At 39.7% G+C, this 22,285-nt stretch overlaps 1 protein-coding gene across 1 annotated transcript in view; it reads right to left on the bottom strand.

The window, feature by feature from the left end:
* Nucleotides 1-10,081, bottom strand: part of GALNTL6 (polypeptide N-acetylgalactosaminyltransferase like 6) — a 1,391,526-nt gene extending 1,381,445 nt beyond the window's left edge. Inside the window, exon 1 of the mRNA XM_065908367.1 lies at nucleotides 9,918-10,081. Coding sequence (XP_065764439.1) covers nucleotides 9,918-10,055 — 138 coding nt within the window. The 5' untranslated portion in view covers nucleotides 10,056-10,081. The remainder of the gene's footprint in view (nucleotides 1-9,917) is intronic.
* Nucleotides 10,082-22,285: the final 12,204 nt, after the last annotated feature.

Genomic DNA, 22,285 nt, shown 5'->3' with positions numbered 1-22,285 from the left:
ACAACTTTGTGTGACTCCAGCCTGGAGGGTACAAGTAACTACCAAGCCCAACGACCTTTCCGAAGTCATCCCTTGCCTTCAACTATGTGACTGCTAACACAGCCCATCCTTGTCTCCTTTATGGGCCCAGAGGACACAGTCTCAAACTTTGTCTTTGCACCTGACTTAACTGTAAAGTCGGTTCTACAGAAGAACCTGTCTCAGGGAAATGCTGGAGGCTGAAACTAGTAAAGAAAACACTTAGGACCACACATACATATCACACAAGAACATATTTTCCCTAAAATACATTTCCCTTCTACTAAGCTCAAAATAACTAGAGTATCTATATTTAAAACAGAATTTAATCTATCCCTATGTGATAGGCATTATACATGCCTTTTCTTAGCTAATAGATCATAAGCTTAATGAAAACAGATTTCTCTCTTCATCACTTATTTGCCTCAGGGTCTATACAGTATCGCACATATATCCAATAAACATCTATTTTATCAATAATGGGTAGGTAAATCGATAAAATGCAGGTAAAAAGGTAAAACATTTGCTTTTTGGAAGAAAAGCTGTGACCAAACTAGACAGCATATTAAAAAGCGGAGACATTACTTTGCCAACTAAGATCTGTCTAGTCAAGCCTATGGTTTTTCCAGTAGTCATGTATGGATGTAAGAGTTGGACCCCAAAGAAAGCTAAGTGCTGAAGAACTGATGTTTCTGAGCTGTGTTGTTGGTGACTCTTGAGAGTCCCTGGGACTGCAAGCAGATCAAACCAGTAAATCCTAAAGGAAATCAGTCCTAAATGTTCATTGGAAGGACTGATGCTGAAGCTGAAGGCCCAATACTTTGGCCACCTGATGTAAAGAACTGACTCCTTGGAAAAGACCCAGATGCTGGGAAAGATTGAAGGTGGGAGGAGAAGGGAACGACAGAGAATGAGATGGTTGGATCACATCACAGACTCGATGGACATGAGTTTGAGCAAGTTCCGGGAGTTGGTGATGGACAGGGAAGCCTGGCACGCTGCAGTCCATGGGGTTGCAAAGAGTCAGACATGACTGAACGACTGAACTGAATTGAACTGAAATCAGTAGTGATATACTTTAAATGTTTTATTATATCTTTATTGGTGGCTCAGATGGTAAAGAGTCTGCCTGCCATGTGGAAGACCTGGATTCGATCCCTGGGGCAGGAAGATCCCCTAAAGAAAGGAATGATAACCCATTCCAGTATTCTTGCCTGGAGAATTCCAAGGACAGAGGAGCCTGGCAAACTACAGTCCATGGTGTCACAAAAGAGTCGTACATAACTGAGTGACTAGCATTTTCACTTTCACGCACATGTTTATTAGATGTGCACAACAGTACGTTTATTTACTACCTTCAATGAATATTGTAAAAACTGAGAAAAAGGCAGCCATATTATTTGCTGTTTCCCTCAATTGAGTGTTTACTTTGTAACAGACAATCTGCATATATTAATCCTATTTGACCCCCCTGCTGCCCCTTTAAGAGTTTCTACCTGAGCCAACATATGAAGAACTATGGTTCAAAGATGTAAAACGTCTTGCCCAAGAGGATATATTTTGGAAAGTGGTGAAAACAGCATATAAACCTGAAGCATCTGATTATTCTTCAGCCTAACCCCAATCCTGTTTATTTTTCATAACATGACAAGGCTCAAAATTCACCCCCTGGAGCAATGAAGGACTGTTCCAAGAGTTTAGATCATTTTGTTTCTTTTCTGTTTTGAAAGCCCAGTACACACACACACACACACACACACACACACACACAGAGAAAATGCTACTATGCACTGTTTGTTTGTTTCATGAATACATATTGTATCTTTCCAATTCACTACTGAGAAAATTAAGAATGGGCAAATGCAATATGCTTTTTTCTGCATCCCTCTAGCCCTATTGAAGGAAACAGTAACTCTACAAAGTAGTTCTGTAGTTAACTGAAATAGTTAAGAATCATTTCCACTCTGCTTCCTAACTTTTGGTCTTCAGAATAATCCACTACTTCTCATGACCAAGACTTAAACAACAAAAGCAGTTCTCAGACTCTGACTTGTAATTAATGTAGAAAAAAATGCTCGCATGTGAAAGTGAAAGTATTACTCACTCAGTCTTGTCAGACACTTTGTGAACCTACGGACTGTAGTCCACCAGGCTTCTCTGTCCATGGGATGCTCCAGGCAAGAATACTGGAGTGGGTTGCCATTCCCTTCTCCAGGGGATCTTCCCAACCCAGGGATCGAACCTGGATCTCCTGCATTGCAGGCAGATTCCTTACCATCTGAACCACAAGGCAAGCCAGGCATAGACTTTGTTATAGCAAACGATAGTGGTCACTATAAAGAAATATTACTCTCTGTTTTTTTCCTCTTTTGTTAAAAACTTGAATTTTAGAGTAATGTTCAATGCAATATACCAAAAATTTAGTCATTTTTTTTTGTAATAAACAATTACGTGTAAAATAAAATTAATAATCTGTTCTTAAATACTGGACCAAAATGTTATGGGAAAAAAATTTCTATTATTTTCTAGATCCTGTTTCTGTGTTTCTTCAAAAGATCTCCCTGCCAGATTTAACAATCCATGGCAAGTCCTGTACCATAGTCATTGCTCTGCTCTGCTGTTTTGACATTGTCTTGCAAAGAGAAATCATCTGTAAATATTTATCAAGCAAACACTAGTTATCTTGTTAAATGCAATGATTGCTTATAAACACTCGTACTATGTATAACAATGATCTATATTCATTAACCCTTATTACATGCTGTTCAAGATACTAAGCATTTAATCCTCACCAAAAATAACAACACAAGAAAGACATCATCGTCTCCACCTGATTTAGAGAAAACTGCCATGAGGAAGACCCATGACTCGTTAAATGTCCCAAAGTGCTACATGCTGTAACTAGCACTAGTTACCAAAAGATAACAAGATGATATGGAAATTCTGATATTTCTCCTCAAATTAAGTTCAAATGGATTCTCTTACTGGGAAGATCTATCACAGTTAAGGAAAAAGAAAAAAAAAATCACTCAAATTTGGGTGGCAGCCCTGATAATTTGGTTATTTTATTGTATTAAAAAAGATCAAAATGATCAATAATAAAATCTTCTGACTCTGGCTTTCTAGACTTCAATGGAATGAAGTAACATTCCATGAGGATTTGAGAACTTGAACTGAATTTGAAATGAATCTTCTCTACCCTCACTGAGATACACCATTCCCTACAACATAGAGATGATAGCCACCACCATGGCCTCTGACAGGCACAACTTCCTTGCTAACATCAATGGATAATGATAAATTGCACTATTTATGATCTGTGTGACTTTCACATTGCTTTACATGGCGAGCGTGCTCAGTCATGTCCAATACTTAGCGATCCCATGGATTGTAGCCCACCAGGCTCTTCTATCCATTGGATTCTCCAGGCAAGAACACTAGAGTGGGTTGCCATGCCCCCTTCTCCAGGGGATCTTCCAAACCCAGGGATCGAACCTACGTCTCTTATATCTCTTGCATTTGAAGGTGGATTCTTACTACTGAGCCACCTGGGCAACTCACACAGGCAAAATCCTTATGGTGATTTTCACACTTGCCAGAGATGATGTAAGTACTTTTAGAGACAGATGCACTTGTCCTCCTCTCCATACTTTCCCAGAATTAAATTAATAACATTTAAATAAAGTCAGTTGATGACTTTTTTTTTCAGATTCAAAGCAATGGAAAAAGCAAGAAGTTATAAAAGTAAAAAATTGTAGAAAATGAAACAGTTGGGTGGATTTATTTTTTCTTCACAAGTGAGACCATGTGTGTGAATTCATGTACGTGTGTATGTGTGTTGCTAAATAAGTATGTGAAATGAATACATTTAATTGCAGAACACTGCCAATTCAGTCCAATTTTTCCCCACTAGGCTGGAAGTAGAAAAGTAGAGGAAAACCCTGATGGGATTTACCTTAAACCCTAAAAATACCCTTTTCTCTTCACTCTCTCTCCAGCCACCATGCTAGAGTTCGGTAGTAACAGACATCAGCTTATCAGGGGAGGTGAGGGTCATTATGGCTTGGCATTCCTGGGGGCCCGCCCCTTCCTTTAAACTTTAAATAAACCCAGTATAGATATTTTTGTGCTTGGCTACACATACTCTCAGCAGCATGAATGTTTCTTATTTGTTCTTTTCGGCTGCCTATTTGAACTTCGGGCTTCCTGGGTGGCTCAATGGTAAAGAAGCAGCCTGATAACGCAGGAGATGCGGGTTCAATCCAAGGATGGCAAAGATCCCCTGGAGAAGGGAATGGCAGCCCACTCCAGTATTCTTGCCTGGAGAATTTCATGGACAGAGGAACCTGGAAGGTTGCAGTCCATGGGGTCACAGAGTCAGACACGATTTAGCGACTAATGACAATGACCACAATTCAAGCATCACCACTATATTTTGAGTTAATTTAGGATCAACTAGCTCTGTGGGGTCACAGACTGCCATCCTAAGAAAGCAAGTACCTAGTTTATGAGAGTCTGGCTTCACTTTTCCGATGGTCTCCAGAACCTTCTATTTCTTTGCACATTTACACTGTTGATTCTGTAATAGCACTTCAGAAAACACTTTCTTTTTCTTTCAGTAAACATGAAACATGTTTCTTTCAGTAAGCATGAAAGAAAGAGAAGAATAACATGCTCACGTCTGAAGGTTTTAAGAGCCAAAAGCCCTGCCTCATCCTTCTAGCATGCCAAGCAAATGTGAAGGAGAGGCTGGACCAAACCCATCCTGACCTGGGGTGACAGGACACTCACACCATCTTCCCTTACTGCTAACTCTGAGTTCCCTCTCTTAGGTTTCCCTGGAGGCACCTGAGCTGGCTATGATTCGTATAAAGTGTTTCAAGGAGAGATGTGGTTACAAACTTTTCTACAAGTTGTCATGGCGACTCCTGACAAAACTTCCACACACAAATTTCTATTATCTTCTCGAAAAGAATAAAACAGCAAACTTGCTCACCCTTCTCCCTCTGTATTTCACCCTTTATTTGGATTCTTACACAGGAAAAAAAAAAATGTATAGGAGGCTAATTGATTCAGCACAGCTTGTTCAGAAATGAACACACAGAGAAAGAGAGAGAAGGAAAAAAAAAAAAAAAAAAAACTATCTCTCTCTTTTTTTTTTTACCTGATTGTGCACAGGAGATTCTGTTCAACATTGTTGCCTAGAGGGTAAGTTGGTGAACTAATCATCTCCAGATCCAGTAGGTCACAGTCAATAATTAAAGCACTTGTTACAGGACTCTGTGAGGTGCAATACTGGAGCAAGCCAGGATGGATATTTCCATAAATTCAAGAAAAGGTCCTTCTGCAAGCTAATTTAAAATCTACTTCTTAGCTAATTAAGAACACTGTGGCTCAAATGAATGCATCACTTCACACCTAGTGTGTTGATAATGTACTGAGGGCAGGAGGAGTGAAAATTTTACTTTCTTATTTCTTTACTTTTCTTTTCATCTTTTCCAATATCTAAGATGTTTGCTGGAGAAGAAACATAGAAATTCTTCCAGCTTTATGGTCAGGGTGACAAAGGAAAGCATGATTAGGTCTGCATACATCAGTTCCAGATATCTAATATCTTCAAATCACAAGATAAGTTTAAAACACCACAGAAAAAAGTTCTTGCCAAAAAGATGAATCCCCCCATCCCAAGTGTGGTGCTGATTAATATTACTAAAGTTGGACAAAGATGCTGAGAAGTTTCAGGAAAGATATAGATAGATAGATAGATAGATAGATAGATAGATAGATAGATGCCTCAAACCTGTCGAGTACAATTTACTTGTAGATTTGATTAAAACCAAAATCTTACCTCACAATAGTTTCAACAGCCAAGATGTGATCTTAGGACTTTATGTGCCTTGTTACAACAAAAGTTTGATTAGCCTGGTTTTATATATAGAAATTCTGAAGTACAAAGAAATAAGAAGTTTCTACAAATTAACTGACCTAAGTGTTCAGTGTTGCTTTTGGTTTACTTCATGGGGAAAAATCCAGGCTAAACGTAAGCTTTTAAAATCATTCTGAACAATTCTGGAACTATGTGATTTAAAGTTTTGAGATTTTGATTTTTGTTTTAATCATTATTTCAAAAATTGCAAAACCTTCATTCTGAATATTCTTGAATTATTTTTCACTCGTATTGAGTATTGAGTTACATCTCAACTTAGTTGCTGAACTACTTTATAGCTGCTTTTAAAATATTAATCTCTTTAATGTATTTAAGGAAAGAAAGTATTTGGGGGCCCTTCTTGTCTATATTGCATAAATAATTACAAAGAAAGGTATAATAATGCTAGATGCAGTAGTTTTGCTCTAAAATATTGCTTTGCTCTAATTAACGTCCTAAGGAATGGCTTAATTAAGATCTAAATATATAACCTTAATTCAAATGCAACTGAAACCAGAGAAGAGTAGCAATACAAAATCAAAAAGAAAGAAATTAAGAATTGCAGTACAATAACCATAGAGTAATCACTTCAGCTGAATATAAAATTCATCACCAATATATTATTTTTAAATAAATGTATATATTTCTAAACCACGTAGAAATCATCCTAATAACAATAAAAAAGCAATAAATATAACTCAACTAAAAATAATATGGCAATTATCATTGATACTTTAACAACATAAGCAGGAAGTATAAAATATTTTATAAAATCATGATATTTACAGAATTTTCATAAAATCTTAAAAGATTAATGTTTATTTCTGTAACTTGATTCCAGTTCTGCAGAGTCCAAACAATAAAATTAGCCTTTTAATTCTTCCATTATTATAACTACTTTTTTGGTCCTCATTAGTTATATGGGTGGTAAACCTTTTAGATGAACAATTTAGGGGTTTTTATTTCATATATTTTCTGTGTCATAGATGGGGCAAATATTTAAATATTATAAGAATTATTATAAATATTAATTTTAATCAGAACATATTATAAATACAAATGATTAACTTGTAACAGTATGGAAGACTTGAGAAAATATGTGTAAAATACTAAATATCATGACAATGCACAGTTTCTATCAATGCTTTCTCTTTTACCTCCCTTTAGTTTATCTCAGAACATACCAAAGCCATTTATACTGAGTGGTGGACAGACAAACAATTAGTGAGGTGCTCTGATAAAATACAAGTGAAGAGGATCATCTTCACTTTAAAAGCATCATCCATTCCATGATTTTGAATTTCTATAAATTATTTTCCTGCAAGCCACTGTAAATTAAACTGTTTAAAACGTGAAGGTTTCCCACTGCTGGACGGTCCTTTCCCACAGAAGGGCTGCAAAACCAGACTCTCCTTCCAGCATGTGACTTGTTCTCAGTCCCTACAGTGCTGACCAAGGCCAATGAGCAGCACATTACCCTTCCCTGGAACATTCCAGAACCAAGGGATAACTAGAGTAAAAGATGGGTCTTGAAGAATAGTTAGTGAGTGACCATTATAATGCCTTTGTAAAGGAAATTACTAAATTACTAAATTTAAGCAGCACAAGTCGTTATATGCTTTAACTGAAAACTTATATATTTAATTGGCTTACTTTGAAATGTAGATATCTTAGTGAAATACTATATCACAATATTAAACATTCTTAATTCATCATTACAAGTCAATTTTAATTTGGTCAAGTATATATACATATATATATGCATATACATAATATGCATATAAATACATTTTTACATATGACTTATCTCTTACTTATCAATGCTTGTATAATGATGTCAATATACCCTAATTTTCTTTATAATTATATTTAATAACAGAACAAAACCAATGAAGGTTTATCTTTAATTGCTTTACAATGAATTCTATCTTTCAGTAAGTGATAATTTCTACATTTCCACTTTATTTTGTATCTGTAAGAAAGCATCAGTTTTGAAATCATTATTTTTTTTAGGTTAAAACATACTGAAGTATGCAACTGACATTCATTTCATGGCACAAACTGCCTTTTGTTTATTCTTGGTTTTAAAACTGCTAAGACTCTCCAGCTGGAATGCCAGAGGATCCCTTTCAATCTTGGTTATTTATTCCACACGGTATAAAACTTTGAGAAACAGCCCCTTCTCTTGCTGTTCCATGCCTTTCATATCCACTAATTTTTTACCTGATATTAAACATCATTCACACCACCAAAGAAACAGGAACAAGAAAACCCTTATAGAGATTATAATAACAAGCAAGAGAGCTGGTTTGCCATACTTTATTTTTGTTATGCCATTGAACAAACAGATTTCTCATTAAGGGTCAAAATCAATGGAGCTGGTGGGAAAGTTGTAAATACTTCATTAATAAGATTAATTAGAGTTTTATGTTAGCTATTCCAGCAAATGATTCAGATGGCTATTGTTAACTGAATTCAAGGAAAAATCATTTTGTTGTCATTTTATCAATATTAGAATGGAAATCATAATAAAATTAGCTAATTTTAATAATTAACTACTAATATTAATAACATTCAGCTTCTCTTAAGGGTTGGAGAAGTAAATGATCTATACAGGAGAAAAAGTTTCACATTCAAAGTATCAACCTTCTTTTTTCATTGGAATGACCAAACAGAATATACTTCAAATCAAAGTCATTCCCCTATTAGAAAGGATGACAGTGATCAACAACGGAATCAAAATATGTCAGCATTTTCTCTCAAAATTCCAATCTACCAAAATTCATAAACAACTAGTAATCCTTAATGTTTAAGAGACTGGTAACGCTTTACTTGTCATAATGAAAAAGCAGATTACTTCCATATACTTTACAACTAACCACCCACTGTATAAAAAGAAATTCCACTTCGTTAAGTATAAGAACAGATATTTTAATTGTCAGTAATAAATACTGTCATCCACAAATGGGCAATTTAAGCACCTTCTGTTTGTGGAAGGTACATAGTGTACTTGGGTGATGACCCATGAAATTAAGATTATTTCCACTCCAAGGTGATGCATAGGACTAACTGAAGAAGTGTTATATCCATATCATGAAAAAGGCCGTGTTCTATTGTTAAAAGTTTAATGGAAGAAGCTAGTTTATTAGTAAGCAAAGAATTTAACTATATTGAATTTCATCAGTGTTCTGGAGAGGATATTTTGCTTTACTGTTAAGAAAGATAGTTCTTTTGATCCATGTTAAGATATGACCCATGCGCACACTAGTAGACTGCATATTAAGTAAAACATAAATGTGGTGTGTGTGTGTGTGTGTGTGTGTGTGTGTGTGTGTGTGTACACGTATAACTCCACTATATGGTGTTTCCAAATGAAGGAGAGCTTTTAGCAACAAATTGTTACCACCAGACTGTGAAACTGAACGACCTCCTTAGTAACTGAAGACCCCACACAGCACCTTAGCAACAGGGCAGGAGACAGCAGAGACTTTACCTTTCTGCATGGCAAAAAAAGCTGTTGCGAAGCAAAAATTACAAGCAAAAATATAGAAAACTGTAACTTGGTTTTTGAGAACCACTTCACAAGTTTCACGATTTAATCGGCCCAGTTCACTTTAATATAGACACACAAACTCCCAAGAGAAGCAAACACGTCTCTGAGACTAAACCTGTACTATATGTGCATCTCCTTTCAGGAATAGGCAGTTACCTCTCATGCAACCTCTAGATCAGCCGAAAAGAGCTATTTCTTCCTTTTGATCTCTCATCCTACTTTTTCACTTTATTTTGCATTTCACTCGTGTCATCGGTCGCGCTCTTAAAAAGACTACTTGCTTAAATCCCAAAGTCTCTAGGGGTTTGCAATCTCAGCTCTGCAAAGACCTGGGAGCTGAAAGAAAATCCGGCAAGCCTGCCTGCGGTGGCCGGCTCCAGACTCCTGCCCCTCCGGGATCCTTCTCTGCGCAGCACTTACCTGCGGCTCCCCGGGCTCAGGGGATTTCACCAGGTGCTTCTCCTTGTATAGAGACCAGAGGCCGATATTGGGCAGGAAAATTAAAGCCACCATGAATAACAAAGTCATCTGCAGAAATCTCTTCTGTTTCCTCTTCATCGCAAATGGTAACAGAGAAGAAAAGTTACAGGAGATGCTTCCCTGCCCGACTCTCGTTGTTTGAAGCCAAAGCACCAGAAACTGAGGAGAAGCTAAAAACTTTTTGCTGCGTGCTCAGCACCAAGGTGCAGAATTGAAGGGGAGTTGGGCATCGGCAGAAGCAACGCAAAGTTAGTTTCCCCCCAGAAAACTATGACGAAGGCATTAGCTATTGGCTCAGAAGTCAGTGACTCCACTGAGGAAATCATTAAGTCTATCGACCTCCAGTAAAAAGCCACGGAGTAAATATGATCCTTCCAAAGACTAATCGTAAGTTATGATAAGTCAATAGCATGCTGGATACTTAAGAAAACGGGAGGTTTGGGGTTTCCCCCTCGGCGTGGGAGGGCTGGGCTGCTCAGGAGAGGGCGGGCAGGAGGTCTGCGTGGGAAGCTGCTGGACCCTAGCAAGTGGCAGGAAGAAAACTGCTGGCTCTCGACCCCAGCGCATCACCTTTCTCGTCTTCCCAGGACGTCTCCACCTGCGCTCGCCCTGGGAGAAGCCACCTAAACTCAAGTTCAAGTCCCTCGGTGGCCAGCGCGCCGGCGGGTTCCCGGGGGTCCGGGAGACGCGGTGTCCCGGGCAGAAGTGTTATTTGGAGAGAGGTCCGAGAACTCCCCGGCGCTCACGCGCCGCGCCAACCCTCGTCGGCAGGCAGCGGCTTGGCGACCCAGGTGCCCGGGGGCAGGAGGCTCCGGAGGTCGGCGGAGGCGCCGCGCCGTCTGTGGTCGCGCGGCGCCCGGGCTGCGGTCCTCCGCCAAGTGCGGGCCCTGCCCATCAATCTCTCCCCTTCCTCGGCGACGCTCTCACGCCCGGGCGCTCCCCTTAGCATCCTCTCCCCGCGACGGAACGAGCCCAGAGGAACATCGCCGCACTTGCAAGGCGAAGCTCGCACGCTCCCCGCGCCGAGGAGGGAGGGTGGCGCCCGAGCCGAGCCAGGCTCTCGGGGCGCGCGCGCGGAGGGCGAGGTGGCAGAGGCGCGCGCTGCTCCCGCCGCCGTCCCCGGCGCCCGCCTGCGCGGGGACGAGGCTGTGCCGGCCACGTGCGGGGGCCCGGGCGGGCGGGGAGGGCAGTCCCCCGCCGCCAGCTCCTATATAAGCTCGCCGTGACGCGAGAAAGCGGAGCAGGGCGACGCCGCCGCCGGACCCGGACTCCAGCCTCTCGCCTGCGAGGTCTCCTCTCTCCACCCCGGCCGTTCGCGCGACCTCGGACCCCTCGGGAGGCCGGCGCCCCAGCTCGCCTCACCCCAAAGTCGCCAGACCGGAGATGCGGGGGGCGGGGTGCCGGCTGGTCGCGGGGTTTCCGCGGGCTCCTCCGTGGTGCCGGCGGGCGCGGAGGCGAACGGAGCCCGGCGATCCTGCCCCGGGGCTCCCAGGCCGCCCGACCAGGTGCGCGACGAACCCGGGGGAGGGCCGGGACCGCGACGCGAGGCCGGGCGGATGCTGGGGCTCTCGGCCTCGGCTTCGGGAGCTACACCGTGGAACCCCGGCGGCTTACCTGCGTCAGCCGGCGCCGGGGCCGGGGAGATCGCGGTGCCGCCGCCTCCCTGCCCCGCTTGTCCGCGCGCAGCGCTCGGGGTCTCGGCGGGGCCACCTGCCCTCGCACGCCCCTCCCGCGGACCCCAGGCCGAGTGGGGGTCGAGCCTGGTCTCGGCGGGAAGGCCGCCCCCTTCTCCCCGGCGCCGGCATGCGCCACCGGCCCTGACCGCACACGCACGAACCTGTGGCCGCGTCTCCAGGGGACCTGCGCGCCTGGCACGGAGTCGGGGCACTCCCGGGATCCGGGGCTCCTAACTCCCGGAGGAAGGGAGAGTTGGAGGAGGCGACAGACGGACACGCAGCACGCGCTGTGTCGGCCTGTCTAGAATCGAAAGGAACGCCATGGTCACCTCTTTGTTACAGCTGGAGGTGATGCCCACAAGCTTGGGAGGATAGGACGCGGGCCCGGGAGGGTCCTGTCTCCCTCTCTCCTTTCCGCCCTCTCTCTTACACCCCACTCCCGCTCCAGCTCCCCTCCCTCCCTCTGCTGCCCACTTCTCTCTCTCCTGTCTCACCTGTGAAGACATAGATGTGTATGAGTGTGAAGACACATGCTTTCAGCTCCTTGCGTTATAATTTTAAAATGTATCTGAACAGTACATAACTGACTGACTACATGAGTGAAGCTCCTTGCTGCAATATTTGCTTCTGTGAATTACTTGCATTTCAAGAGTATGTAAACATATTTAATAAATAATGTCTGAATACGTCATTCACGTAAAGACCGGTAACCATTTCGTTTTACACAAGTGCAACTTCGGAATCTGGAGAAGACGGGACATAATTCTTCACCACCACCACCCCCCCCACACACACACTTATACACATACATATTCACACTCACTCTCTCTCTTCTATACCCTGCATGATTTTCTAATCTTTATTTCTCTTAGCAAGTGCCATTCTGAAGCACAAAAATATGAATTCTGGGAGGCAACAAAACAGGCACAGGTTTGCTGGAATTGATGGATCCTGAAGGAAAAGATTTTGGAGAACTATTAATATTTAAATACATAATATGTTCTGTCTTGCAGATAGAGATATTAACAATTAAAAAAGTAAAAAAATATCTGATACCTTTGAAATAAAAAAAAAATTAAAAATCCTTCATATTTTAAATAATGCCAGTTTCTTTGTGCCATAAAAAAAAATGAACAAGTCCTGATCACAAATAGACATATCATCATTCTGTTTTCTAAATCCAGGATTCTGACTTGAACCATGCTTCATTATTGTTATTCAGGTGAATTGTCCAGCAAACAGTACTTAATCTGGGAACCATGGTTAGTCACAGTGAATGTGTGTACCTGTTACTCCCTACATGAAGTACATGCAGAGCCCATGGCATTATTATGCATTTACAACATAGCTCTAGGCAATCAGCGACCACCCCTCCTCCATTTAACTTATTCATTTACTTACTTCCTTTGTTATCATCTCTTTCACAATTCCACATGTAAATTTCTAACAGATGACAATGTCCCTAACTAAAATTGGTATTTATTTTAGCTTGTTTACAAACAAAAAAAAAACTTTATGTGACTCTGAATTCCTTTGTTCAGATAATCCAGATTAAATATATATATATGTAAACAGATGTATTTTAATTGGTTATTAATATTAATCTAATCAAATTCCCTGTCTTTAAATTCCTCTCTAAATCCAAAGACACCCCCTGAGAGCCCTTTTGCTCCTTCATTCTGTTATGACTCAATCTGGAACCTCAGGTAATCAGAGCCCCATGTGCCCAGCACTATGTTAATATTACTGGGACACATGGGAAAAAAAATAAAACAATAACTGGGACCTTGAATAACTTACGTTCTAGGGGAAAATACAACATAAAGGCAACTGGAGAAATACAGAAGCTCAGCTGTTTGTGTTAACCTTCTGATGAATCAGGTTCTGCCTTGGAAGAGGCAGAACATTGCTTCCTTTACACTCTGCTGTAAACTTTGGTGACTTAAAACAGCTATAATACTCAGGATTCCGTGCATTTGGATAGGTTCCACTTGTGGTTCTGCTTTCTCCTGTGTGGATGTGGGCTGGGGCTGGATTTGACCCCTACCTGGCTGGCGAATTACCTGGGGGCTGCCAGTTGGAACTGAATTTGAAAGAAAAACATTTGCTCATCATTTTGCCATGTGAATATTTCCCCTCCGAATTTACTAGTTTAAAGCTTTATAACTGATAAGTCTGGTGAAAGTCAATTGTTTTTTTATTGTTGTTTGTTTTTTATTTTTTTAATTTTTCAGCGGGTTTTGTCATACATTGATATGAATCAGCCATAGAGTTACACGTATTCCCCATCACGGTCCCGCATCCCACCTCCCTCTCCACCTGATTCCTCTGGGTCTTCCCAGCCCACCAGGCCCTCGCACTTGACTCATGCATCCCACCTGGGCTGGTGTTCTGTTTCACCACAGATAATATACATGCTGTTCTTTCGAAACATCCCACCCTCACCTTCTCCCACAGAGTTCAAAAGTCTGTTCTGTACTCAAACCAAAAAATGGTCACAAACATTCTTCTGGGGTTGTGTTCTTACCTGAACTTTACAGAGTCACAAAATAATAAGCTTTATTAATAAATAAAATAGCCAATGTTTAATGATGTAAGAGAAGATTAAAAAGTAATTGATTTTTAAGATTATACTATGGTACATTATCTACATTTTTAAATAGTAATATTGAAATTTATCAGTGAAACAGTTTATACTTAGTTTTACCTTCTATGTAAATATGGTAGGGTTTACTTTTATTTAGATTTGACTTTTTCCAAGTTTTTATCAGAATCACAGATACTAGAGCATAAAGGTAATGTATCTAGAAATGGAAATATATTCTGTTCTTCTTTAACCCAATAACAATACCTGGAGTGTAAAAATACTGAAATTGTTCCCTCTGAATAAACAGGGTACTTTGTTATAAGTATACCTTTAGCTAAGTTGTTTCTTGGTGGGAGAGGGTGATCCTCCAGTGAAAATTGGGAATTGGTTATATTAATCATATAGTAAAAATAAATTTAAGTTATGCTATTCATTTTTATGTCATTAAATTAAGACATGGGTTAATCTTCTTCAATTGTTTTTTCTGAAATTACAATGTTTGCCACTACACAATAAAGAGAAATAAGAGCCAAGTATAATTTTAAAATGTGGTATTTCCCTGTCACTATCATCACTGAAATTCTTCACCAAAAAACCCAAGTCAATTTCTATATATATGCAAATACTGTTGGGTAGAAGGTACAATGCTGAACAGTCTCACAGAATTTTCAGTACAAGGGACTTACAAAGTGTTTGCAATTAAATGTGATGCAAATTAAAAAGTGACAATTGCTAACTAAAATTAAAAGAAAAAGAAGGTTATTTACTCTTGGCCTAAATATTTTCAAACTAGAGAAGTTCTTCACTTTGTGACATTTAAGTTCTTAGTCAGCAAGTCTACCTCTAAATATTGTTATTCCTCTACTAACAGAATATATCTTTACTCAACTATATATTTTTTTCCCTATACATTTAATTCCCTGGTAGCTCAGACAGTCAAGAATGCTCCAGCAATGCAGGAGATCAGGATTCAACGCTGGGTTAGGAAGATCCCCTGGAAAAGGAAATGGCAACCCATTCTAGTAGTCTTGCTTGGGAAATCCCATGGACAGAGGAGCCTGGAGGGCTACAGTCCATGGGGTCACAAAAAGTCAGACAAGACTGAATGAGCACTCACAAGTGTTCTAAAATATTCTGTGTTTTGATGAGACTACTATGAAGTTTAGCCTAAGTAAAATATCACCAACAGACTTGATTTGGGACGATTGCTCTTCTTGGTCTTGGGAAGTAGACTGTTGAATTAAATGCAGTTCTTTTTGTGATTTACTAAGAAACTAGGAATATTACGAAAAAGATTAACTCATGAATGAGATCCCATTCTCGGTAGGCTTATGTGGATTCTCTTTTGCCTATATGAATGAAACTTTATATTAGAAAATTTCTTAATATTTCAGTAAACATCTTCATCTGAGCTCAGTATACTAAGCAAAAAATTGAGTACTTTATATAAACAGATTTTTAACCTTCTGTAAAACAGTCATAATTCTGATTAAAAATCCTAGGTTATATTCTTTTTTAAAATAATATTTTCTCTTTATAATATGATTAAGTAAGCTTTCAAATAAATATTTCCCATTCCATAATGAGAACTTCAAAAGTAGTTTCAGGAAAGAAAATTGGACATTTGTGAAACAGGAATCATAAATGTTTGCATCTATCAATCAAATAGATAAATCAATAGAAATATATAAAGATAAATGGATATTTTGATAATGAGGATTTAAAAACTACTAGTTTTTTCAACCAAGGCTTCATTGAGAATTGCATGCAAGGATTCAAAGACTGAATCTGCCCATTGCAATTCATGAAAAACATCAAAATAAGAGCATTATGTCATTAAACTACTAAGGAGGAGAATGCAAATAGATGCTAAAACCTGTACTCACTATACACTGAGATCTGCCCCCTTTATACTTAGTCAGTAGCAGAACTCATCAAAATAAAATAAGAACATTTTTCACTAGTAAGTTTTCTCTAATACCTAAAGTGAAAGTGTTAGTCGTTCAGTCGTGTTTGGCTCTTTGTGACCCCATGGACGTAGCCCACCAGGTTCCTCTGGCCATGGGATTCTCCAGGTAAGAATACTGGAGTGGGTAGCTATTCCCCTCTCCAGGGGATCTTCCCAACGAAGGGATCGAACCCAGGTCTCCTGCATTAGAGACAGATTCTTTACCATCTGAGCCACTAGGGAAACCCTCTAATACCTAAACTTTAAACAAATTAATTTTTTAATAAAGTATCCACCCTTTTATCTTCTGTCTGAAATGAAAATACTCACTTAAAAATATTAAATCTGTATATATGTTTGCAAACATTTGTACAACTTTAGCATTGCAGATCCAAATTCTCTTTGGTACTTGAAAATATGATGCATTTCTAAAATAGTGGCTACTTTTCTATCCAAATCATCCAGGAAATCAAAGCCAATAAAATATTTTATCCCTAACATGCTATAAATGGTCGATACATAGTTTTTGAATGAATAAATATATAAATAAATGAGTATCTGAACATTATCATTGCCTGTGGAGATTTCAGTTCAGTTCAGTCGATCAGTTGTCTGACTCTTTCTGACCCCATGGACTGCAGCATGCCAGGCATAATCATCTTGAAAATTCTTCAAATATTTTATGTCTAAAATATGATCTTACAGCTTGCACCAAAACTATATACTCAAATAGCTTGTCAAAATCTTGCTGAAAGACTTACAATATCAGTATGACCCATGTCCTATATACCAACCTCATCCCATACAATTAAGCTGCAAAATTGCTCATTGTATTGAAATAAAGTCAATCTCCCTGGACACCAGTCCTGGTTCTATGCCTAGTATCCACCCAGTATCCATCCAATCCCTTTTCCACATGGCAGTATTATCCTTACTTGATGATACTGTGTTTAGTAAAGCTCATTCATAGAGCCTATAATGTACTTGGTAACATTTTTAATAACTTTTCGTTTTGATTGACATTAAACTTTTTAGCTTATTTTTACATATATATCAAAATAATTTTCATAGAGTAGATAAATTTATCTTCGGGCACATAATAGGTGATCTTTAATTGGGTGGATGCTTCATTCTCTGCCCAGTCCTCTTTCTCTCATCCCTTATGAATGCAGTTTCCTGGAATATTTCTTACTAAATCTCCCAAGACCAAGATACAGTATCCAAATCTACTTTTAACTGTGCTATTTTCTCCACTCAAAATATGCAGAATCAGTAATTCTATATTCTTCTGTAATATTCTATAGCAGTGGTGGTCTTTTCTTCAGATTACAAGCATATATTAAGTAGTATTATAAAGTCACTTTGAAGATATTTTCTAAAAATGACTTAAGGACTTTTCATGGTCCCTGTTTAATTAACATTGGTAACATACTTTATAGAAAGTATTACTTAGGGAGGAATAAAAACAATATATTCAACAGCTATAATGATTGCTTTTAATGCCAAAACATTGAAATAAAATCCCCGTAATATTATGTCTATAGTATTAAAACCTCATATATTACCACTAAATCAGCAGTTAAATGATCACCTTTCCCCGCAATATTCATTTGGATAATCTGGCAAAAAATGAACTAGGAAAGGACAGTCTTAATGGTTAAAATTAAAGTGTGAATTCAGATTTACAGAGAGCAGAAGTAACATCAAATAGAAAATAACAATGTTCTGACTCCCTGATTTTAGATTTCCGTCTAACTTGACTTTTTGCTTGCTAAGATCTATCTTGTCAAGATAATGCCCCACTGTCCACATCCACCTATCATGTTATAGGGTGGACTTGAGGAAACTGACATTCTGTGAATAACCCAGGCATCCAGAGATGTCTGGAGAAAAGGACTTTGTACTGATGGAAAAGGGACAAGAGTGTTGTACCTCTTCCCCTTGTTGCCCTCACACCAGGTACAGTGTGGATGAGTCTGTGTTCCCCTCAGCTTCCTTCCTCACTGCTTCACAGTGAGATTCAGGAGTCCTTGTGTGGCTATTTTCTGAGATAAAATTCAGATTTTACTGTTTTCTTAAAAAATTCCAAATATTCAAGAAGTACGAAAAGATGCACTTGTATACAGCAATAATTTGTTGTTATAATTTTTCATTGACTACATCCTCATTTCAACATCCTCAGTTTTCCTAGAACAGTGGTATATTAATTTCAAAATGTGCTGTATAAAAAAGAAAAAGCAGATTTATAAAATACCCTTTGTCCCTTAAGCCTATCAAGACCCCACAGATAAGGTAGGAGATTCACGAGTGATCCCTTTATTTGAATAACTAAGTACATCTATCTATTTTAAGTAAGATAAAGTTTCACTTCATTCAGTTTTCATATAATTCTTAGGCTTCTTCTAAGTGTAAACCAGTCTTTTAGGTAAGGTTCATACAATAGTAAACAAAATAACATTTTCTGTTGTCACAAATTTTATATTCTAATGTGGGAGAAAAAATAAATTAAAAAACTAGATTCTAAAAATAGATGCTACTGGAGATTATTCTGGTAAGTGAAGAAAGTCAAAGGCAGATACCCTATGATATCACTTACATGTGGAATCTCAAATGTAACCCAAATGACCCTATCTATGAAACAGAAACAGAATCAGGGACATAGAGCACAGACTTGTGGTTGCCGAGAGGGAGCAGGTGGGAGAAGGTAAGCGTGGGAGTCTGGGGTTAGCAGATGCAGGCTGGTATAGAATAGATAAACAACAAGGGCCCACTACAGCGCACAGCGGACTGTATCTGAGATCCTGGGATGAACCGTGCTTCTGCTGCTGCTTGGCTGCCTCAGTTGTACTTGACTCCATGTGAGTCCATGGGCTGCATGCAGCCCACCCGGCTCTTCTGTCCACGGGGATTCTCCAGGCGAGAATGCTGGAGTGGGTTGCCATTTCCTTCTCTAAGGGATCTTCCCGACCCAGGGATTGAACCCGGGTCCCCTGCATTGCAGGCAGAGTCTTTACCATCTAGTCACCAGGGAAGCTAGTGACAAGTCATAATGGGAAAGAATAAAAAAGCTGTATTTACTGTTGTACAGCAAAAAAGACTCAATTATCTACCTACCTGCATATAGATACCTATATACAGATAGTCGATATCTGTTTATTTAGAAAGATAGATAGACGATAGCTGAATCCTTTTGCTGTACAGTGGTAATTAATACATTATAGCCCAATTTCAATCAAGAAAAATAAATTGTAAAAAATAAGCAGAAGGACTGAATAGACATTTTCCCAAAGAGGAAACGCGATGGCTAACAGGACACAAAAAGGCATACAACATCACTAATTATCAGGGAAATGCAGTTCAAAACCAGAATGAAATAATATCTCACACCTGTCAGAATGGCCATCATCAAAAAGAACACAAATAACAAGTGTTGGTGAGGATGTGGAGAAAAGGGAGCTTGTTGGTGGAAATGTACATTGGTGTAGTATATGCATGCTACACACATATATCTCCAAGATACAACTGTAAAATCTTATGAAAAAACCTGAATGGATGTTTCATGCTTTAAAAAAAATGAAATTTGCCATTTTAAGCAACATGGGTGGACTTGGAGGGCATTATGCTAAGTGAAATAAGTCGGACGGAAAAGACAAATACTGTAGGATATAATTTATATGAGAAATTTTAAAAATGCAACAGGGCCTTCCCTCAGAGCTAAGTGGGTAAAGAATCTGCCTGCAATTCAGGAGACCCTGGTTTGATTCCTGGGTCGGGAAGATCTGCTGGAGAAGGGATAGGCTACCCACTAGTCTAAATAGTGTGAGTCAGTGTGTTGTGCACCCATAACGTGTATCATACCACTGTACATCCACAATACTTCACAACAAAGCCCCATATATCATAAAGTGCATGGCGTAGCAGAAGGTTGACTAGTATAGTAAGGGGAACAAGTACAGGAGGGAACAGAGAAGGGAGATCAGGGTAAAACATTCATAAGCTGAGCTGTAAGGCAGGGGCATCTCTGTCTGGAAGATGACAGCTAGACAGCCTTAGAGGAGAAGTGGTCAGAAGCAACAAATGTAGTGAAGAGCATCTCAAGCAAATGGCACAGAAAATGCAAATGTCTTGAGGAGGGATGGTGCCTGATATGCTGCCTGGAAATAACATTGTAATTAATCTTTCATTAGACAAGCTATTTGGTTAGAGAAAAATCCGCACCTGTTTTTCTCTTAAGAGCCTACAGAAAACTAAAAGAACATTTGACCAACCTAATATGCCTTCCTTCTCCCACAAATAAGGAGATAATTTCTGAACAAATGCAATAAACAAATACTTTATTTTTAATTACTTGTTTTCTGTTCATTAGTAGCTGTGGCATGAAGTAGGATAACTGACATTTTTCTCCTCTGGCGAAAAGCAATTTCTTGCTATGGATACTTATATATTTATGCACATTGACATGTACATATATTTATATCCTTACTTTATATATTTATATGTATATACGCAAATGCATAGGCCTTCCCTGGTGGCTCATGTGGTAAAGGAGATGCAATGCAGGAGGCATGACTTTCGATCCCTGGGTCGGGAAGAGACTCTGGAGGAGGAAATGGCAACCCACCCCAGTATTTTCACCTGGGGAATCCCATGAACACAGAAGACTGGCGGGCTTCAATCCATTGGGTCAAAAAGATTTGGACACAACTCACCAATTAAAACACACAAACACACACACACACATGCATATCTGTGTATGTAAAGACTTGTTCTTATACACATGGGGGTGGGAAATAATGTGTGAAGCCCATTTTTCTCAATGTTCTTCTCAAAGTAATCAATAGCCAAGGCTTCTCAAAGTGTTATAAAGATGGATAATGATGATAGTGGCAAACAGTTTTCAAGAGCTTGCTATGCGTCAGGCATTTTCTAAAAGATTTACACATATTCACACAGTTTTTGAACAACTGTCCTCATTTCATGATATGTCCTCATATCATGAATGTCCATGAATCCAACAAATGTCCTTATGCCTGATAGGAATCTCAGGCATAGGAATGCTAAAGTTATACCAAATAATGCAGGAAGTTTCACACAAATATCGTAATTGACATAGCTGACAAAATAGTGTTATTGTCTCTTTTCCTGTGTAATTCATATTGTTCTATCAAATCGCAGACTATTTTACCCAAGCAGACCCATGTGCATACAGTCCTGTACAGTTTGAGAACATTAAGAAGATAGGTTCCCTCTGTTTGGTGGTTGTTTAGTCATCCAGTCCTGTCCAGCTCTTTGCGATCCCTTCAGCTACAGTCAAGCAGCTCCTCTGTCCATGGGATTTTCCGGACAGGAATACTGGAATGGATTGCCATTTCTACCTTGACCAGGGATCTTCTTGACCCAGGAACTGGACCCACATCTCCTGCATCGAAGGCAGATTCTTTCCCACTGATCCTTTGGGACTGGTCTAAAGGTCCACTATGAATACGCTGCAGGTCTCCATTGCTACTCTGGGACAGACATCACTAATGGATAACCACACTTTTGCTGGGTCATTCCGGAAACAATTCACTCAGTGCTCCAGGCAAGTCTGACTGTAGAATGGAGGGAGCAGTTACCATGGAAGCTGTCTGCTGTCCTTCAAGGAGGCAACAGTGAGCCATCTAAAAGCATCTGAGAAGGAACTGACATAGATGATGGGGTATTTTGGAGTTTCAGTGTCAACAGATGGAGCTTGGTTTGTTTTATGAACACTGAAAATAAGGATAGCAAACCAGAAGCTAATGAACATTTCAGTTATAAGATAATGATTCCCTAGGGTAAGAGGTCAGGCTTCCCAGGTGGCTAAGTTGTAATAAATCCCCCTGCCAATGCAGGAAATTCAGGAGATGTGGGTTCAGTCCCTGGGGTGCAAAGATCCTCTGGAGGAGGAAACAACAACTTACTCCAGTATTCTTGCCTGGGAACAGAGGAGCCTGGCTGGCTACTGTCCAAGGGGTTGCAAAGAGAAAGATGCCACTGAGCAGGCACGCAGGGTAAGATGTTAGCATTGGGAAGTGGAAAGAGGGATCAGAGGAAGGGCATGGTGTAAAAGAGAAGT

Source organism: Muntiacus reevesi, chromosome 17, assembly GCF_963930625.1.
Source record: "Muntiacus reevesi chromosome 17, mMunRee1.1, whole genome shotgun sequence".
Taxonomy (NCBI): domain Eukaryota; kingdom Metazoa; phylum Chordata; class Mammalia; order Artiodactyla; family Cervidae; genus Muntiacus; species Muntiacus reevesi.
Note: the sequence above shows the minus strand (reverse complement) of the source record. Positions and strands in the feature narration are given on the sequence as shown.